Genomic DNA, 19,929 nt, shown 5'->3' on the forward strand with positions numbered 1-19,929 from the left:
TGCATCTGTGACTTCTCACTGGCACCACTTTTGCACTGCTTATAGTTATGTACATTCTGATTCCTTGTCCCCACATGGATGTGGAAAGCTAGATGTAAAATAAATGTTAAACCTTAATTTTTATAAAAATTTGAACATGTAGTTTGGACATGGTTTGTTCTGGTTCTAAACTGTAAGAGTGAATTTGAAATTTTCAAGTTTAGTTGGCTTGGAATTTAAAAGCCTGGGCTTTCTGTAGCAGTACATGCTTCAGTGGCAACTTCCTGAAATGTATTGATGAAGTTGCAGTTAATTTCTGCTTTGCTAACCAGCTTACACCATTTTGCTGGAAAATTGGAATACAACTGCCAGTAGCATTACAACTGAGGTAAAAATTTATTTTTTTAAGCTTACAAATGTGTTGCTCTCAATTGTTTTTATCCTTGTGTTATCTTGATGCTTATTACTTTGTCTTGGGAGTCACACCCACTGAAATCACTTACATGGTCAACTAGGAAGGATGTTTTGTGAGGTGCAAGGCAGCAAGTGTTAGAGAACACAAGGAGGTATGCATTATGAAGGGTCAGGAAAGAATAGTAAGATACTACATGGAGGATGAAAATCTTGTTTGGACCTGTACCTCTTTCTTTTTTATATGTGTCACGTTCCCACTGTAATAATTTTTGTAATTAGTAACTGTATATTTTGATGAAAGAATGAGGAAGGATTGTAGATATTCCAGATGCATGCTGAAGGTCCAAAGTGGGAAATGGTAGGTGTTTTGTCCTTGAAGCAGACTCAGCTCTGTGTGGTGCAGGCTTCTTGTACATTTGGGCTTCTTGTTCAAGCAGGGGGGCAAGGGGAGGAGCTGGTAGACAGGAGCTAATGTGGACACTGAAGAATCCTAAGACTTACTAAAAAACAAAACAAAAAAAAAAACCCCTTAATTGGTGATTACCTGTGGTTTTGGTAGGTATTCATCAAGGTAGTGTGCAAACTACATAGTGGATCATGGTTCCTTTGGAACATAGGGAGGGTGTAAGGATTCCCATTGAACTTAATGTAAAAAGTGAAGGTTTTGGAAATGTGAGTTTTCCTGTCCTGCTGTGGGAAAAAATATTTTTTTTTTTGTCATGATAAATGCTGTAATAGCTTCAGAGGGGTCAACTCTATACTAGAAAACTTAGGTTTAAACAAAATCATCTCTATTTTAATGACTTTTTTGAGAGGGAGTATAGAGAACAAAATGTCAAGCCAAGACATAAAACAGGGAAAGAAACTAGAGTGTTTTTTCTGCAATAATATTTTAAAGATTGCTTGCTTTGTTTATTTGGGGTTTGAATTTTAACAACACAATTGCAGTCACTTTGTTCAAGTTTCATGTGAAAAACCTTGAGTGGCTTTAAGTACAAAAAAGCTTTTTCAGGATGCAGGAAAAACTTGATCTGTAGTATTGGCAAGGGATTTTTCTGGTTTTTCTGTCTTCTGGTGCACACAGCATCTGAATTTGTTGTGAAATGTGTATATACACTTTAAAAAACATTCTGCTCAGCTGCACTATGCCACAGTTTTACATTAAAATTACAGATGCTAACTTCTTTTGAGAAGTCTGACTTTAAGCAGACCACAGCAGCAAGTTTTGGTTACTGTGGAGGCATAGAACTTGCAAATTGTTAAAAAACAACCAGTTAGTAGATGGGTGTGCAGACATACAGTACTGGTCCTGTTAGATTGGATAGTTGCTTATGCAGAAAGGAATTTACATTAATTAGCAGATAATGTGAGGATTTAAACACAGCCAGAAATGTTCTAAATTCAACAACAACTCAATTCATTTAACAACTCAATTGTATTATTTTTTGCAGCCTTCCTTCAGTTTTTCTCTAGTCATTTTATTTCAAATTCTTCATTGCTTTAAAAAAAGTGTTTTAACAGGCATTAGCATCTGAAGCAGATACCTTAGGTCCATCAATTTTGGCTGGTGATTCAGAAGTCTTCAGTCTGCATATCCCTAGTAAAACTTAAAGCATAGTTGGAATTCAGTTGAAGATAGTCGGCTCTGTTTAAAGCTGTCAAAAAAAAAAAAAGTTAGTTGTTTTTCCCTGATTAATTTGTTGTTTCATACATGAAAATGAGGCTAAGACAAAATCTTCTTTAGTTAAATTAAACAAATTAGCACAAGAACAATCCAATCAATAAAGGATCTTAAGCGATAAAGGTTATTTTACCAGAACAGAGACTATACTAATTCCTTCAAATGTGAAAACAAAAAGTGTACTGATTGGATTTATCTGCTTTCTGGTTTTTGGTTCTTTTGTCATTGAATTGATGGTTATTTACCCCAGTGCCTTCAATATAAATGTGACCTGCATATAAATTGAGGAATAGTTGGATTCAGATCATGATAGGCAATTGCATGTTTTAAAAGGTTGATGGAATTGCAGCTTAATACTTGAAGTATTCGACTGACAGCTTGTATTTTGTAACAATGGAGGACCAATGCAGAGAAAGCATGAGAACTCAGGAAACAAAACTGGGTAAATATGTCATGTAAAGGGAAGATACAGATAGTAAAGATAAGCTGCTTGAATTACTGTGAAGTGAAAATGGGCTGCTGTCAATTCATGCATTCTAGTATAAAAGAAGCTGGTTTCGAAACAGTTGCAATAAAATAGATTATATATTACAATTTTAAGTGTCTGTCTTAGCCTGACAGAGAACAGCAATAGCAGAGAATAGCAGTCATAATAACCCTTAACTGGAAAACCAATTCAGAGTGCAGACAAACAAGCTTTTGCAGGTGTGTGTAGTGTACAGCAGTTCCTACATTGATGTTTGTGATAGTTTAGCTGATATCCATAAAATGACTTAGCATTCCTGGTTAATGCAGCAGTAAATTCTGCACCAACTTTGGTCTACAGGGCATTTAGAAGCAAGCACTCAGTCTTCTGCAGGGATAGTTCAAAGTTGTGTCTTTTTTCTGTACTGCAGTGGTTGGTTTAATGTCAATCAGTTGGGGAGAGTTCAGTAGCTTCCAGATAAGCAGGAGTAAGGACTGTAACTATTTCTAGAGCAGCTGTCTGTGTTGGATAGGTTAGAAGAGGTGACAGGCATAATCTTCACAGTGATAGGTGCCAGAAGTGAAACTGAATTTAATAGGCCATCTCTGTGTAAAGTAATACTTGAAAATTTCTCTGGTAAACATCCTTGTTTGCCCAAAATAGCTTTTGTTTGCTTGGGATATTTTTTGCCTATGCATTAGAAGTATTGGTGAGACTTCAGTATCTTCTTTCAACAGTGAGCGATTTTAATGCATGATGGGACAAAGCTTTATCAGGACACACGTTTGATTAGAATATATTGGTTTGTAACAGCTTTTAATACTGATCTTTGATTTCTGGGGTTGTTCTTGTGCTCTTGAAGAGTAAGCTCCTCTCTTTAAATGGCTTCTGCTGAGATTGGTTCCCCTTCAGGAGCTTCAAGCAGAAATACTCAAGCTCTGTAGTTAGTCCTAGGTTTGGCAGTTTAAGTAGTTCTGGCTTTTGCCTAAATATCATTAATCTTCATATTAACTATATTGTGCCATCACAGACTTAACTTGCAGAGTATGAACAGTTACTCAGAATGATACAATGTTATCCTCATAGGAGGAATGTTAGTTGTAGAGCTGGGAGCTGCTTTGCTCCAGTTGCTTTGGCAGACTTGAGTTGTGGAGACAGAATTTCGAAATGCCTTTACTTTTATCAGGGATGGGAATTCTGACTCAAGTTTAGTCTCAGATGTGATCTCATGTTTCATCAGAGGGAATGCAAAAATTAAGCTGTTACCTGTGTTTTGAAGAGCTGTCTAACAGGTGATGGTCTGTTAGAAAGCATTTGTAGACACTGAGTATGATAGTTTCACATATGCTGAGGAGAAGAGAACCCTTTGCTTATTCGTAAGGCAAGCCTGTTTTGGTTTTTTTCCCCCTCTGGCCAGGTAAGCCTCAGCACTCCTTATCTTACAGTCTTTGATGCACTTCATAAACGAAACTGTTCAGTCATGAGTCCTGGGGTGGTTTTTTTTTTTGTTCCTTCTGTTTTGTGGGGTATTGGGGTTTTCTCAAGAATGTTCTGAAACACAACTTTCTACTGAATGTGCAACTCTAAAGATCTAAAGGAGGAACTGCAACTCGTAACCTTAGAGAACTTAATGTAAATCTATAAACCCTTCTTCCTGGCAAATTTATGAAGGTAAATAGTAACAATCTGTTATAATCTGGTAACGATCAGTGTGAAGCTGTTAATTCTTTAGGGAAGGATGTTCTTGCTAAAACAAGGTTTGCAGATTACTTTGTAATGGTGTTAATCCTGCTCTTGACAAGATTTCAATGCTGAAAATGAATTCACAAGATACCTCAGTAATTGAAGGATGTCTTCCATATAACCATTATTTTATTCTTTTTCCTATTTGAAGGTTTGGGATGCTCTTGTTGGAGCAAGAGATCCAGATCTCTTTATAAGATTCTAGGTTTTGTGTCTGTACTCAAAAGAACATTGAGGAGAGGATCACTGTTAGTGATTGTAGTAGTTCTCAGGTAACAAACTTAGTGAAACATGACAGTGATATTTTTCTAGAATGGATTAGTATGCTGGCTGAAGAATTGAATTCAGTATTTGGGCTTGGTGGTGTTCAGTCTCAGTGTCTGTGAAGAGTTAAAGTACTGCACCTCTCAAGCATGTCTGTCTGGTCTAAGCTCAGTGACAAGCTGCCAGAACACAAGTGCAGATGATGAGTCTAACCAGCATTAAGAGGTAGAACTTTGATGTGTACACGAATCATGATCTCCTGGTTTTATTGGCTGATTGTACTAACTGCTCTGGTTTTACAGTTTGAGTTGTATTTCATGAGGATGTCTCTTAAGTTCTTGTTTACAGCATGATTTATGGATTTATGTTTCTGGAGAATGTGTTCCAAATTCATTGAAAGCAGCACTTCAGGGTATCATCCCACAGTGACAAGCAATTGAAATAGAGACTATGTAGGTAGATGGCTGCTACTCAACTTAGCTCTTTTTCTCCTTTCCTACTTCATATACACTGCACTTCACACTCAGAATTACTGTTCTGGTGCAAAAGATGTGAATTTTCATAGCTTTAACTATTTATTTATAAACTGAGAAAAAAGTAAAAAAGCATTCTTTTTTTGCTTAACTATAAATGATATGATAAAAGCTTAGCTTTGAGAAAATGCAGGTAACCCTGAATCATATTTTTCCACATAATATTCTTTTGAATACTGGTAAGACTGATGCAGAAAAATGTTCCAAATTTTCCGAGTGGAAACATGAAAAGACAGGTTTGTGGAAAAACACTGAGCAGTTACCATGAAATTTTTAGATGCAAAATTTAACTTGAAGCAGCCTTTTTTTAGTTTTCTTTAAAATTTTTTAATGTGACTGATGTGGCATCTTAATATCTTACACATGCATTATGCTGTGCTTTAAGAGAGGTGGGAGGGGAGAAAAAAAGGAACCTGAAAAGAGAAGTTGCACTTTGCTGTTCATCTGAAGCTACATCTCTGGTTCCCAGGGCTGGAGACCAGTTACAGAAATAGGTTATAGTTGACCAATTAGCCCTCCTAAACTTGTTTTCTTCCCCACAGCCACCCTGCCATGTTTGTCTTCAGCCTTTAGAGCCCTGAACTTGTTTTTGCCACATACACTTGCCCTGCTAGATAGGGCTTCTCTTCGCTGCCTTCCCTGATCTGATGGGGAGTGCCTTTCATTTGATTTAGCTAGGCAGTGCCTGGAGACTCTTTGAGTGCTTCCAATTTATGAGCCAGTATTTTATACAATTGCAAGAGCAAGTAATGCCTTTTGAAGTGCAAAGCATGAAGAAAAGGGGAAGGAGCAGCAAAACCTTTTACTTTATCACTGCAGCAGCTCTTACTGGGAGGTGAGCTTGTAAAAGTGCTGAAAAAATAGATTCAGAAACTTCCTTAAGTTTTTAAGTTACGTGAGTACAGGTAAAACAAAGGTCATGTATGTATTAAGATTAGGAATCTAGAGTGCAGATATACAGAGACAGAGTGAGGGTGAAAGCTCAATATTGTAAGCCTCAGTGAGGTTTTAAAAAGAAGTTCCCATGAAGCATATGCTGACACATACATCATGAATAATTTAGGGTGTGGACAGAGGAGAGGGCAGCCAGCTGTACTTTCTGAGCCAGCTGCAGCAAACTGATAAGGTCTTCTCAAAGAGTTCTGCTAGGAGGAAGTAGCAGTAATAGTTGGTGGTTACAAGATTATGGGTCATTGCCGGGAAGCTGGAAGGATAAACAGTGGATAAGCATCCTTGGTAATGAGAGAACACAACAAAAGAGGTCATGAAAAGCCTCCAAGTTCAAATTGCCACCAAGATGTTCATTAAACAATGAGTGACTTTCTAGTCATGCAGTGGCTTATGTCAGGATTAAGCTGTCCCTTGCTAACTGGGAAAGCAGGAGATGGCAGGAGAAGCTTAGTTGTACCCTCTGTCCTCCAAGTAAACCTTCATGTGTCTAACCACGTATGGATGACTCCAGAGTGATTATTGTGGAAATACTGTTACTTGTCAACTTGCTAGGCATATTGAAGTACTTCATTAGACTGAATCACCTAAAATATCTTTTTTAAAATAGTTCTAAGTATCTTTTTGGTGTGATTGAAATTCCTCAGGGCATTTCTAGACCTTTAAAACTGTATTTGTCAATACGACCACTTGTTGATAAACTACTGAAAAGATGCTGAGAGAATCAACATAATAGAACCTTTATTGACAGACAAGTACTCAAGATAATTTTGCATCTTGAACCTTCTAAGTGCTTAATAATATTCTGGAGTCATGATAGCTTCCTGTGATGAAGAAACCCTTTCATCAGAAAGCCATACCTTTGGAAATGATTGTTTGCTGAATGCTGTCTATTTTGTTAATACATAAAAAGTGGTAAAAGCTTAGATGGCTGTTCACTCTTCAGATCACTAATTAAAACTTTAAATACCTTCAGAATATTGTGGCACTTCTGTGAAATGTTCTGTAGACATCAAAGTGTAAAAGTATTTAATGCAAGGTTTAATTGAAGTTATATTGTATCATAGTTACTTTCATTAGATCTGTATTAGTTCAGACTAGCTGAAGATCTTTGCTCTTGCTGAAACAATCTGGGAGGAGACTGATTCCAGGCTGTGATCTCTTGAGGTTTTTAGAACCTCTCTGTATACAGGCTGCTGATGCCTTTGTGCTTATCTGTAGTCCTTGTGGTGAGAAGAGTTCTTCTATGGAACAGTGACATTCGTAGAAGCAATCCAAGGCATAGGGCCTAATCTGAGCACCGGATTATTTGGCTCCACTGGGTGAGAATTTTGCTGTAAACACAATGTGTGTGTAGTATTTTAGCCATGGCCATTCCCTGAACAGATCCTTCTTTCACCAAGCACTGAGCTGAAGAGACAAGGTTCTTTTCAAATCCCTAAGGCTCATTTTTAAATGTTTCTAGCCATAAAACTATTGCCTGCCTTCCCTTCTTCCAGTGCAAATATCAGAATGTTAAAATTCTGACTAGTACCAAAACAAGAGATCTAGTCCAGCACTATGACAGGACACAAGGAAATGGAATTAAGATGTGTCAGGGAAATTCAGGTTGGACATTAGGAAAAAGGTGGTTCTTTACTGAGAAGGTAGTTGGTCACTGGAACAAGCTTCCCTGGGAAATGGTCACAGCATCAAGCCTGACAAAGTTAAAAAACATCTGGATATTACTGTTGGTCATATGGTTTAGTTTTATTCAGTCCTGCAAGGAGAAGGGAGTTGGACTTTTGATGATCCTTATGAGACTTTTCCAATTTGAGATATTCTCTGATCCTTCCAGTACTCTGTATACTGCAGTAGTCTTTTCCTTTTTGTTGCCATGAGAATAAAGCACATAATGCTTTTTTTTTTTTTTTTTTTTTTAAACAGATGGGTGGATATAAAAAGTATTTTTAGTGTTGTTTATGTATGAAGTCATTTGGAAAAAAAACCAGACCCCATATTAAAGTATGCCTGTTTCATGAATGTGCATGAATCAATTTCTGTAACTCTTACTCCAGAGACATTTGTACCAATGCAGCAAGTGACAGGGCATGTAGCTTCCTGGACTGCATGAGGATGTAGCTGTTATGTAAAAGGATTTTCACTGGAATCATTCAGACAAGTGGATGTTTTTTCCCTGTGTAACCATGTTCTTGGCTTCAGTTGATTCAGTGAGGACTTTGATGATTAAGAATTCTGGAAATTCTTATAGGTGATAAAATAATAATTAATCTTTCAAAAGGAAAAAAAGTGTCTCTTGAATACCCACAGTTTTCAGTGAAGTTATTTTGAATATTCCCAGGTGCTTGCATTAGAGCCATTTTGGTAGAAGTGAAGGGGCAGAGTTTGTCCTAGGGCTGAAGCCAGGTGCATTAGCCACACAGAAGGTCTGAGAAACAGGAGTCCTAACCCGTTCCACTGGTTTGTTTGGAGTCACTTGAGTTAGAAAAAGAAATGCAGCTCCCAGCTGTTTCAGCAATTCCAAATGCATTTGCATTTACTCATCCAATTTATCAGCTACCAACCTTTGTTGACATTCTCTTAATACTCACCTGCACAGAAAACATTCATTAAAACAGCAGGCTGGATGTATTCATATTTAGTGTGATCTACCTGGTATGTCCTGCTCTCAGTTGGTAAAGTTCCAAGCACACTGGCTTCGTGAAACCTCTCAAACTTCCATCATGGGGGAAACTATTTGCTACCCACATTTTGAGGGATTTCATTTTAAGCATTCAGGGACAAGCTGTACATTCTACTGTGGTCACAGATGACTGTCTAGTTTTAAGCCTCTAAGAAAGGCTAAGCAACCTGTTTCATAATGTCTGCATTTATGCTTATTTTCTGTCAGTGCCAAGGAATCTGCATGTTTTAAGTAAATTTTAATGAGAATTGAAGGGCAGCTTGGACAGCACCATACAAGACACTAATTTTGCTGCTTATGAAACAAAGAGTAAATGGCAATGATTACATAATTTTATAAATACATTAGGGTTTTTTCAAAATTATTTATAAAATTAATGAAAACTGTGGGAATGCCACCTTCTAAATAACATGATTTTAGAAATCTGGCCATGCTGGTTTTGAAGATCTTTAGGCTTTTTTGTGCCTGTTCTATGGAAGGTGGAGACTTGACACCTAAATCCTTTGGTTTAAATGCATCTCAAAGCATGATGTTATGCAGAGATAAAAATACAGGCTTTTGCCTCAGCATGCTTGATGAAGTTGAAGGTTATACTCAAGGTATCACCTGTCTTTCTGCTTCTGAAATTTTATAATTATTATTACTTATTTTTTGCTTTTTCCTTTCCATTATGGCATTTGCCTGGAGCAGTAGCTTCCCTTCTACATACTTATTTTTAATTACTTGTGATAGTGTTGGGTAATTTTGTTTGCTGAGGAGATCCCCTTGCAGTGGCCTACAGACTTTGCCATAATTATGAAAGAAACTTCAGGCCTACCATTTGAACTGTCACTTTGTATTTGCTCATGATAACCTAGTACAACATTCTCTTTTAGTGATGTATTAACACATTCCTCATCTAAAAGCAATCTTAATTTATTTCCTCATTTTATTTTTAACATTCTTTTGAATGAAGTTCAAGATAAGTACAGAATAATGTACTTTAGAAATCCATAGCTGGAGAGCTCCCTGCATCCTATTGTCTTTATTCCAGTGCAGAGAGTAACTGTTCTGCACAGTGGTTCTGTTCTCCAGATGCAGTCAGAAGACAGAGGTGTTATGCTGAGGAACTGTGGGGCTTTCTTATGGATATTCAGTGCTGCCTGAAGGTATTTACACTCATACAAACATATATACACTGGTAATGCTGCATCTGTAGAAAAATTCCCTCAGGTAGATGACCCTTTTGCTGCTTTGCATCTTTGACAAATGGTCCGTGGTAGTGGTATCTGCAGGAGCCCACAGTTAGCAAGAGAGAGAGCATGCCCTGATATGGACTGCTGTGAACAAAAGTCCTGTTTGACTTCAGAGGTATTGACTTTCAGCAGAAGAATGGTACAGGGTGGACAGGTGGGGGCAGTAATATCTTGAAGTACTGCATCCAAATCTGAGAACCTCTTTGTTTAAAACCTTTACATGAAATCACTGAACATGAATTTGAAAGAGAAAATAGCAGCAGCCTGTTGTAATGATAGAGATTGCATAGCATTTGGAAACAAAGGACTTCTTGCATTAACATGGCAGAATTTGGGCAGCTACAGTGGAACTGCCCTGTATTCTAATAGAGCCAAAGGCATGGTTTTGCCTTGAGCTTTTTGTCTTAGTTGATAAAGAATATCTGCTTGCAGTATCGTAAAGTAAGAACTGTAATAACTTCCTAAATTTGTGGTGTTTCAGAAAGAGGATGAATATAGTACACAGTAAAAGAAAGCATTTGGTTTATCTTGTTTTGTGTCTTAAACACAGCCTTTAAAATTCGTATCTTGAAAAAACAAAAATGTCATTTGTTTTAAAATACCCTCAAACAAACAAAATACAAACTCTAAAAGTAGGACATGAGAATAAGACATGATTTAACTTAATTATAAGCCTTGAACAAGAAAACAGCATGTTCTCAGAATACTTAATTACAACATTGTTTTTAGGTTGAGGTTTTTTTGGTGTGTGTGTGTGTTGCTCCAGTCAGTCTTAAGCAGAAAGAATAAATGGCAAAACATGGAAGTACAGTAAACATCTTGAAATGCAGTTTCCTTCATACCGGGAACCTATCACGTGACTTGCTGGAAAAGATTTCTTCAAAAAAAATAGCAGTTGTTTTTTGACAGCTGTAAATCTGCTTCTTGGGGAGTAATATCCTGTAAGATCTCCCAAGCAGCATTGCAATGTTTAAATTGTTTTAGTGTTGTATCAGTGGATTTAAGGAAAAAGCACAGAAATGTTTGATTGCCCTGACAACATTACTCATTGACAAATGAGGACAGAAACAGAGTAAGGCTTTCTACTATTAATGTATAATAATCTTCTAGTCTGCACTATTAAAGGTGAAAAGATACTAATTTTGACTGAATTCTATAGCATGCAAAGCCAGTTGGGGTAATTCAATCTAGGATGATAGCCTTTTTTGGCAATCTCACTAAAAGGCAGCTGGGAGTTGAACTGAAATGGGAGCAGCATTTCAGTTAGTATATTGAATGTGGCTTACTCTGTCTTAAAATGACACACACATTAACTATCCTAACAGCTAGGTTTCTGTACAGCCACCTGCTGCCCAACAGTGTGGGTCTCAGCTATTGCTTTTTGAGGTTGGCAGCAGAAATTTAAGAGGAAAAAAGATCAGCCCCTGTCTTCCTCTTTGAATTAGTATTTCTCAGACCTACACGCTCTCTTGTGCTCTCACACCTGAAAAAAATTACCTGTGGCTGGATTATGTACTTTTTATTGTAGGTGAATGGAAGGACTGGCATTTTTATATTGTATTGATATGAAGGGTTGTCAACTCTAAAGGATTTGCATCAAAAATATGTAGGCATGTTGACCATCATCAATCATGCCTTAAAGACAAATTTCGGGTGGATTCTTACAGTATGCTGAACTAGGTGTGTGAAAGTCAGGAGCTAAACCAAAACTCTGGTGTTCCTGTTCTTGTCTTGCACAGCTTCAGCTGTGGGGACTAGTGTGAAACATTCCAGCTCATGCAGGTGAGCTAGAACCCCCTGCACCAGCGGGTGGTCAGTGGGAACAGAGCATGAAGTGCCATGGGTGTTACACCTGGACAGCAGCTAAGGCTTCCACGGAGCTGTTTAAAATCTTGCTGCTTTAAATTCCAGTTTTGGGCTGTGAATGAAGGGATTAAGCTAGCAAGGGCGCACAGGAAAACGACAGTGTGATTTGAAAACCATACTTGTTGCATGCTCTTTCTTGGGAGCTGATGCTTCTGTCCTTTTGCAGATGAATTTACTGAACTTTTATAAACAAAATCCAGAGCCCTGCTTTATGAGGAAACCATTGTATTTTCAGATGTCCATGACGTTTGTTATGGTTTTATATGCCTCTGTAATTTTATGGGAAAAAAGGATATGGAAGTCTGAGGCCATACAAAAGTCTCACGATGGAGGAAACCAATACCGAGAGAACCCACTGCTGTTTTGCTTCAGCTCTTCCTCATCCCTGCCCGCCTCTCTGCCCTTTTCTAGAGCTCCCAGTCAATTTGCTGCACCCGAGAGCCTCGTACCCCTATTAGAGCGCCTGTTCTCACTGTTCCGCCGTGCCTCTCGGAGGAGAACAGCACACCGAGCCGCTCGTTCGCCGCCGCGCTGTGGCCGGGCCGGGCCGGCAGCGCGGCCGTTGCGCCCCGCGCCAGAGCCGCGCGCAGCCCCGCGCGCAGCCGCGCTGCACCGCCCTCAGCAGCGCCGGCGTCCTCCCGCCCCTTCCCTCCCTCCCTCCCTTCCAGAGAAGCGCCGCCCCAGCTCGCCGCTCCGCTCCCGGCGCCTGTCGCCATGGGCCCCGCCGCGCTGCTGCTGCCGCCCGTGCTGCTGTTGCCGCTGGCGGTGGCCGCGGGCGGCCCGGAGGTGCGCAGCCTGCGGGGGAGCTGGCAGCTCCGCAGCGGGAATGGCTCGGTGTCGCTCCCAGCAGAGGTGCCGGGCTGCGTTCACACCGCGCTGCTCTGCCGGGGCCTCATCCAGGTACGGTACTCCGGGAGCCGGGCCCTTCCCGCCGTGGGCAGCCCGGCTCGGAGCGGAGAGCCAGCCCCAGACACAGCTGCGGCCGCTGCAGCTTGGTGGGCACGGCCCGGGCAGCAGCCGGGCTTCCCAGTGCCCTCAGTCCCGCGAAAGGCCGAGGGGAGCAATGGAAGCTTTGCAGTGTGTGAGATTGTGCTTTTGACACGCTGACACCAGGCACCTGCAATACCCTCAGAGCGTGTCAGTATGTGGCACCTCAAAAGAATGAAAAGTTAAACCCACTGTCCTAGTTTGACTTGTTGATGCAGGATTTCAGGCCATTAAAAAGCCCTTTTAAAACTTGCAGGTAATATCAGAACATGTTAGTGGAGATCATATACACCCATTCTGCCCAAGGAAAGTATAGTCTGAAAAAGAAGATGTTAAATTTAAAGCACTAGCTCCCATCTTAACACTTGGAAGAAGCTTTTCTGCTTCTGTTTACGCTTGTCTCTATTAAATTTTTAGATTTATAGAAACACAGCAACCACTTTCTTGGACAGATTTTCAAAACTGCAGTTGCAGATGGGTAGCAAAGTATTCGAATACTAGCATAAGGTGCCTGTGACTCAGACCTGACAAGAAACGTGGCGCTAACTGGATCACTGTTGAAATAAGATTCCTTTCTAAAAGGAAATAAGGAAAATTAAATATGTACCTGGAACAAGGAAAAAAAGAAAACAGTGAAATAAAAAAGTCCTTTATAAAGACAATGAATACAGTTCTGTGCTGGAAAATGTGAAATATGGTCATATGCTGTGAGTATATCGTTATCCCTCCTTTATTGTGGGCCTAGTTCTTATGCATCATTTATTTAAAAAACACATTCCAGATGCATGCATTTTGTATTTTCTCCTTTTTGGGTTTTATCCTTCAGCTTACTATACTCAAAGTAAGAGAGGTAAAAGGAGAAACTGACACCCTTTAGGCAGGATAATTTTAGCATTTTCTGTGTTGGCACGGGTTGGGAATCCCAGCACTAATTATAGATTTCAAAGAGTGTCACTGCCAGATAGAAAGCATCAACACTGGAAAAAGAAATATGCTATGAAGGGATGGGCAGAGCTATGATCTATTGTTTTAACATCTGTGTGCTAAGTGATGTGACATCTTGGACATTGAGAGTTAAAGTTTCAGAAGGGGTTTTCTATAGTTTTCAAATGTGCAGGGGACAGGGAAGCTTCATGTGGAGGATGGGTGAAGGGAATTGTGCTAGTTTCTCTGATGCAGAAGTGCATGAGGTAGACTGAACATCTGGCATGTTTGGTTGTGCTGGCAGGTGTTGCTGCAAGAAGTGTGAATAATCATCCAGGAGAAACTGTGACCAATGCACTGACTCAGGCACACAAGACAGTGATGTAATGAAACACTCACATTTAACTACTCACACTAAGTACACTTACGAAGTGAGAAGATGTGATTGCTAATTTAAATGCATTGCTGCAGACTGACTTGTAATTTAGCAGTATATTTGGAAACAAGGATCATGAACTCTCATGTGCCTGGGCAGAATCCCAAGCCTGCAGAGGCATGAGAGCTTAGTCAGCCAGCTGGGCAGCAGTGGGTGCCTGGCTAATTAAATCGATGATGGCTGGCTGTGGTCATTCAGAACGTGTTTACTTGAATACAAGTAAGAACTTGCTCCAAACACGTGCTGGTACAGCTGAGTGTGAGCCTGCTGTGGACTGGAAGCTGTTGCCAAGTTGGTGGTGTTGCTGTCCAAGAGCTGAGTTAACCAAAATGGTTCACTGGTGTGGTTGCTTGACCTCTAGGCTGGGCCCAGCTAGTGTCTAACCACTTAACCTGTGATAACCTGTTTCTGTGTATAGGTATGCACAGGTAACTCAAGGCCAACTTACACCCATTCTTACTCAGTTTAGCAAAACTCAGTTTATAGAAAGAAGCATTCACACAAATTTGCACCAGGATAACTGAATTGTTTTGAAACCGCATTTTTGCTTAAAAGATAGAATGCAGACCATACCAAAACAAGGGAGCAACCTTAGCAGATTTGAAATCTCTTGCAGATAGTGTTAAGTGGTAACACAATCAGAGTCACCATAATTGTTGCACTCTGCAAAGCAGCAGGCCTGGGTTGTTTGGAGGAAGTCAGTGACATCCTTCATTATTGCTGTGTGAGGCTTTGTGCCCAGCTGTTCGTCCTGAGGTTTCTTTGCTCCTGTGAATGTGACCAAAAGTTTTCAAGTTCAGCTGCCTGAAATGATGTTCATATATTCCTATTTATACAAAAGCATGCACACTGCCCGAATTGTAGAGGTGTTGAGCACTGGTTGCTCCATTTTTTCAGAGTTCATTATCTCTGGAAATCAGCTCTTTTTGGTATTGTGTCAAGTATAGAAGTAGGTGATTTATTACAGATGCCTAAATACAAGTTTTGCTCTCAAGTATTTTTTTTTCATTTGCTCTTTTTGCTCTTTGCAATGGAATATAGGATCTTTATTCATAATCTTACAGAAGATGTCACTAGATCAGTAACCCAGCTTGTAATCTAAAGTGGAGATTGATCTGAAAAGTTGTACCAGGAAATAGAAGAACAAATCTAGTGGGAACAAAATTATTCTGGATAGCAGGACCCCTATGTTCAGCAGCCTGGTGAAATCTACATGTTGTTTTGCTGTATGATTTGCAAGTGGCAAATAGCACTGCATCCTTCACTTTTGTATCTGTGAGATATTCAATGGATTAGCACCCAAAACAGAAATTTAAAACAAAATTTTGAAGGTCCTACTCTATCAGTGTAGCTTACTGGGCATCTCACAATGAGGGGAAGGAGGGGGCACGGGTAAGCTGAAGAGTATTAAGCCTTCAGAATGTGGCTTAGATTGCAAGACTAGGCTGCAAGCAATTTATTTATCATTGTGTGGCTCATTTCAAATTTAGGTCGATGCACAGTTTTTGCCCAGGGATGCTCTAGCTGACTGCGTGTCTGTAGCCTTACTTTAATCTGCTGTGCAGGCTATACACTTGAATTGAAAAACATCTCTCATTACTCATCTCTCTGGATCCTCTTAGCATTTGTTCTAGAGACATCTTTACTTTGGCTTATAAAATATACATTGGAGGAACATGTCTTTCTGAATGCACCAAATACATGTGTCTCAAGAGATACTCTTGGGGAAGACACTTGAATTTTCTACCAAAGTGTTATTTTCTTTCATGTTCAATCAACATAGCTCAAATGCTGGATTAAGTATGATAAAAGCTCCAGGGCCAGGAGATTGCATCAGAATAAGTGTTTGGCTTGATTGTTTTAATAACATTTCATTAAGACACTGTAGCTCATACTACTATTTACATGTAAAATTTAAAAAAGCACATGAGAAATGCACAGAGAGAAAGGTAATAGTCATTTGCATAAAGTTAGTGCAAGCCTTTGTTTTGAATGCAGACATTTTACAAACTTGCAGTGAATCTGTTGCTAACCCTAGAGGTCTGAAAAGAGATTTGCCAAAATCATTTTGTCTGAAGGTTTTGCTTTTGACTACTGTCAGTGGAGTATTTTCTTTCAGGCCCTATTCTGGTAAGCCATATGTACCTACAGGTAACTTGCTTATTAAGTCTGTGTGCTGGCAATGGGCATCCTCTGCCACATACTGTCCAGATTCTGCACAGTGCCATTTCTTGCTGGCAGGTGACTCCTGTAAATTTTCAGTTCTGCAGAACATGGCTGTTGTAGCTGGATTTCCTCATATGCCAGCCATTTGCATTTATACATAGGATGTTTTGTCTTACTAGTTGTCAGACTTTATGTATAGAGTATTATGAGAGCACTGCAAGTGTGATGCTGATATAGGGGCTGGGTAACTGAATTTTCTGCCCTGTTAGACAAAGGCATGTACTTTACAAAGAAGCTAACAGTGCTCTTGGTTGTGCTTGGATATCAAACTTTATTACAAGAGACAGAAGTTTATGTACCCCAACTGATAGTTCTACATTTCTGGAAAGTTGTGTGGTTTTCTGTAGCTTATTCTGCATTTGTATAAAATATCCTGTTGTTTATTTTCTGTCCCTTCATCACAACTTAGTTTTTTTGGAACAAGCTAGGTAACAATTCCATTTGGTATCCTATGGATCTGTTCAGGTTAGATGGCATTCATTGTTGGAACAGTTGCTTATTATATTATTGTCCACTGAAACACAGGTGCTCTGCTGAGCTATGAGAACCTATGTGCAAACATTGAAAAGCCTTAGTAAAACTTAGCATAAATATTAAAGTGCACTTAAGTTTTTCTCTCAAAAGCTTGTGATGTTAAAAGAGAGAAGATTTATAATGGTCTGTTAAATACATCAGAGTACTCAGGTAATATTAAGCAATGGTATTACTGTGTTAACTCTTTTGTCATATTTGGCCTAGTGTTCTGCTGTGACACATCTTGAACATTATTGAACATTATCAGTGACATTCATTTTACTGCTTTCTGAGAGCAGCTACTGAAATTTAGTTACTTTAGGAGGAACTTCCAAAACTGACCCTCCGAGAATATAATCCATTCCTCACTACTGTTAGTTCAGCCTGACTTCAAGCTGTGAAAAATTTAAATGTCCTAACTGCTATCACTTGTGATGTCAAGGAGCACATGGGTATAGGTAAGTGTATATTAACAATTTGGCTTTTAGCCCTAGTCGAGAATGAGTAAATAAAAGTTAATTAGAATGCGTAGAAGTTACAAAGCAAAATGGGAACAGCGCTGGGAGCATCGTGAGGCTGCTCACCAGAGGCTCAGCTCATAAACTGCATTTTCGCCTTTTGTACATGCAAGGTTGTATCAGCCCCATTAATTAATATTCATAAGCAGTCCTTATTTGTCCTCCCGGCACCTGTCCCAGTCCGTGGCTCTGCCCGTATATGTATATCTGGCTCCTCCTAGGGTCCGTGGCCTCACCCTTCCTTGGCTCTTCCCAAGGTCTGTCAGTCTGTCAGTCCTGCGTGCCTTTGGTTGGTGGAGCCCCTCTCGTATCCTGACTGGTGGTGAGATGTTGGCCTGCCGAGGCTCTCAGCAGCAAGTGTCCCCCCACTCTCTGTTGCTTCTCGCAAGGGGCAAGCCTGCACCCTTCCCCCAGAGCTGTTTTGTCAGCTCTGTCAGCCGGAGCTGCCAAGCACCCAGGGGGAGGGGAGGAGTGAAGGGAGAACTGAGAAGAGTTTAAAATTGAAACAACAGGGGTACATGTCAAAAGAACTATAAACCTTTACAGAGCTTCTTCCCACCATACTTAATAACTCCTCCTCATTTCCATGAGCCAGTCACTAAGCCTCATTCATAACACCCTTTAAATCATTGTAAGGAAAGCTTCCATTTGGGCGCTGGCAGTTCCTTCATTATAGTGCTGCCAGTGCTTTTGAAGTCCTGCTGATGTCCTGTTAGGCAACCTGGAAATTGCTTCCTTTTGATGATCTGTAGCGGGGCTTTTAACCTCCCCTTAGTAGGAAGTGATTTGCTGCTTGCTTACAGAGTTGAGGTTGGGAGCAGGGAACAAACAGGTGGGCAGCTTGAATGCTTCAGGTTTTTTTCCCCAACTTGCAGGGAGCAGGAAAATGCAAGGCTGTTATGTTTGGTGGGATCTAAAAATAGCTATAGTTGACTCCACCCTCTGAATTGCTTCCAGGAACGCACTGAGCAGTTGAGCTATTGAACATGAAATGTATTTAGTAGATGTGCAGCCTATTTTCTACCATCTTTCAATTTCTCCCTGTGCCTTTAAGTGTTTTAAATATGTATTTTTTTGCGTGCACTTCTCTGAACTAAGCCTTTCATTTTGATGTGAAATGATTTAACGTGGGATGAAATTCTGTTTAGAGAGATCAAATTTGACTTACATGGTTACGTTTTCCAGCACTCAGAACAGTTGTATTTAATAATGAAAAAGTCAATAACCTCACAAATGTATTGGCAAAGTAATTCTGCTTTCTTAGAGGTCTTTGTTGTTTCTCCTGAACCTTGAGAATTGTGTTAAAAGCATTGCTTGAACGTTGCCACGACTGACTTTATAACAATTAACATTTGTCATGGTTAAAGCGGCTGACCAGTAATTAGCATTTAACAGCTTCTCTGTGTGATGTATGAGCTGCCTCACTGGTTAGGTGGCAATGATATCAGTAAACTGCTAAGTTTTACATGAAGGTACACGGAACTGTGAGCTTTCCATCTAAAAGGGTGGATATCTGTGAGTCAGAAGGGCTAATTTGCCCTTTCTATGACACCTATTTTAGCAGTCAGTGCATTTCTTGAAGTTTGAAGGCTTTAGACTAGTAAAGAAGAAAGCACATTCAGGAAAAGGATCTTCAGTATATGCCACTCTATAAGCTCCTGTAAGAGCCCATTTGGCAATGATTTCTGCCTCTGGTAAATATTTCTGCATTTCTGCTGCTAGACAACCAGTTTTGTCTTTTCCAGAAATCAGGACTTTGTACATTGCCATCTTGGTATCTGTGCTTTCGTGGAAGAAATGGTGCAGGTTTCTTTTGTGCATCTTTGCCGAGGCACTGGTGTTGATTGTTTGATTATTAACCAAATGGCTTTACAGTGTGCTGTTGGTAGTGCATTTGTAACTTTCCTCTCACGCCTTTTGTTTAATATTTCACACATACAAGTGGCAAAGATTGAAATTCAACATGTACATTTTTCAAAGCATAATGTGAAATAAAATAGTATATAATGTTAAATATGAATATGTATGTATATGTAAATATATATAAGATAGTATATAATGTTAAAGCAAGATTGTTGATAAAAATGTGCTTTTTAAAGTACATATTGTGGGGTTTCATGGTCTCTGACATTGGATGCTTGCCTCTCATCATCTCAGTACAATGATCTCAGTGGAGTTTTTTTGAACCTAAATTTTGTATATTAATATGCATTTTTTGGCTTTAACTTTTGCATCTTAAGAAAAGGCTGAGATATATTCCTCAAAAGTAATGGAATGAATGTCTTAAAATTCAGTGATAGTCCTGTAAGCTCATGATAACTTACTTAACTTTTAGAGAATACACTGTGTTATCATTACAGAGGTCATAGTTTTATTCAGGTGGCTTTTTATTTTTTTACTCTTCCCTTGTAGTAAGAAATTTGATTGCTAGAGCATAGCATGTAGAGGCAGGGTGACACCTTTCCCTCTGTATGCGTGCAAGGAATGATTTTGGTATTGCTGTAGAACTTCAG

General features: G+C 39.6%; 1 protein-coding gene across 6 annotated transcripts in view; it reads left to right on the forward strand.

Annotated features, from left to right (window-relative positions):
• The first annotated feature begins 6,258 nt into the window (after positions 1-6,258).
• Positions 6,259-19,929, forward strand: part of MANBA (mannosidase beta) — a 51,577-nt gene continuing 37,906 nt past the window's right edge. For 4 of the 6 annotated variants that reach the window (XM_079307059.1, XM_079307058.1, XM_079307061.1 and 1 more), the window contains exon 1: positions 12,472-12,712. In XM_079307059.1, coding sequence (XP_079163185.1) covers positions 12,527-12,712 — 186 coding nt within the window. In that variant the 5' untranslated portion in view covers positions 12,472-12,526. Of the gene's footprint in view, positions 6,527-12,471; positions 12,713-19,929 lie in introns of those variants that run through there. The other 2 variants (XM_079307060.1, XM_079307063.1) reach the window with 2 other exon arrangements.

Source organism: Erithacus rubecula, assembly GCF_903797595.1.
Source record: "Erithacus rubecula genome assembly, chromosome: 5".
Taxonomy (NCBI): Eukaryota; Metazoa; Chordata; class Aves; order Passeriformes; family Muscicapidae; genus Erithacus; species Erithacus rubecula.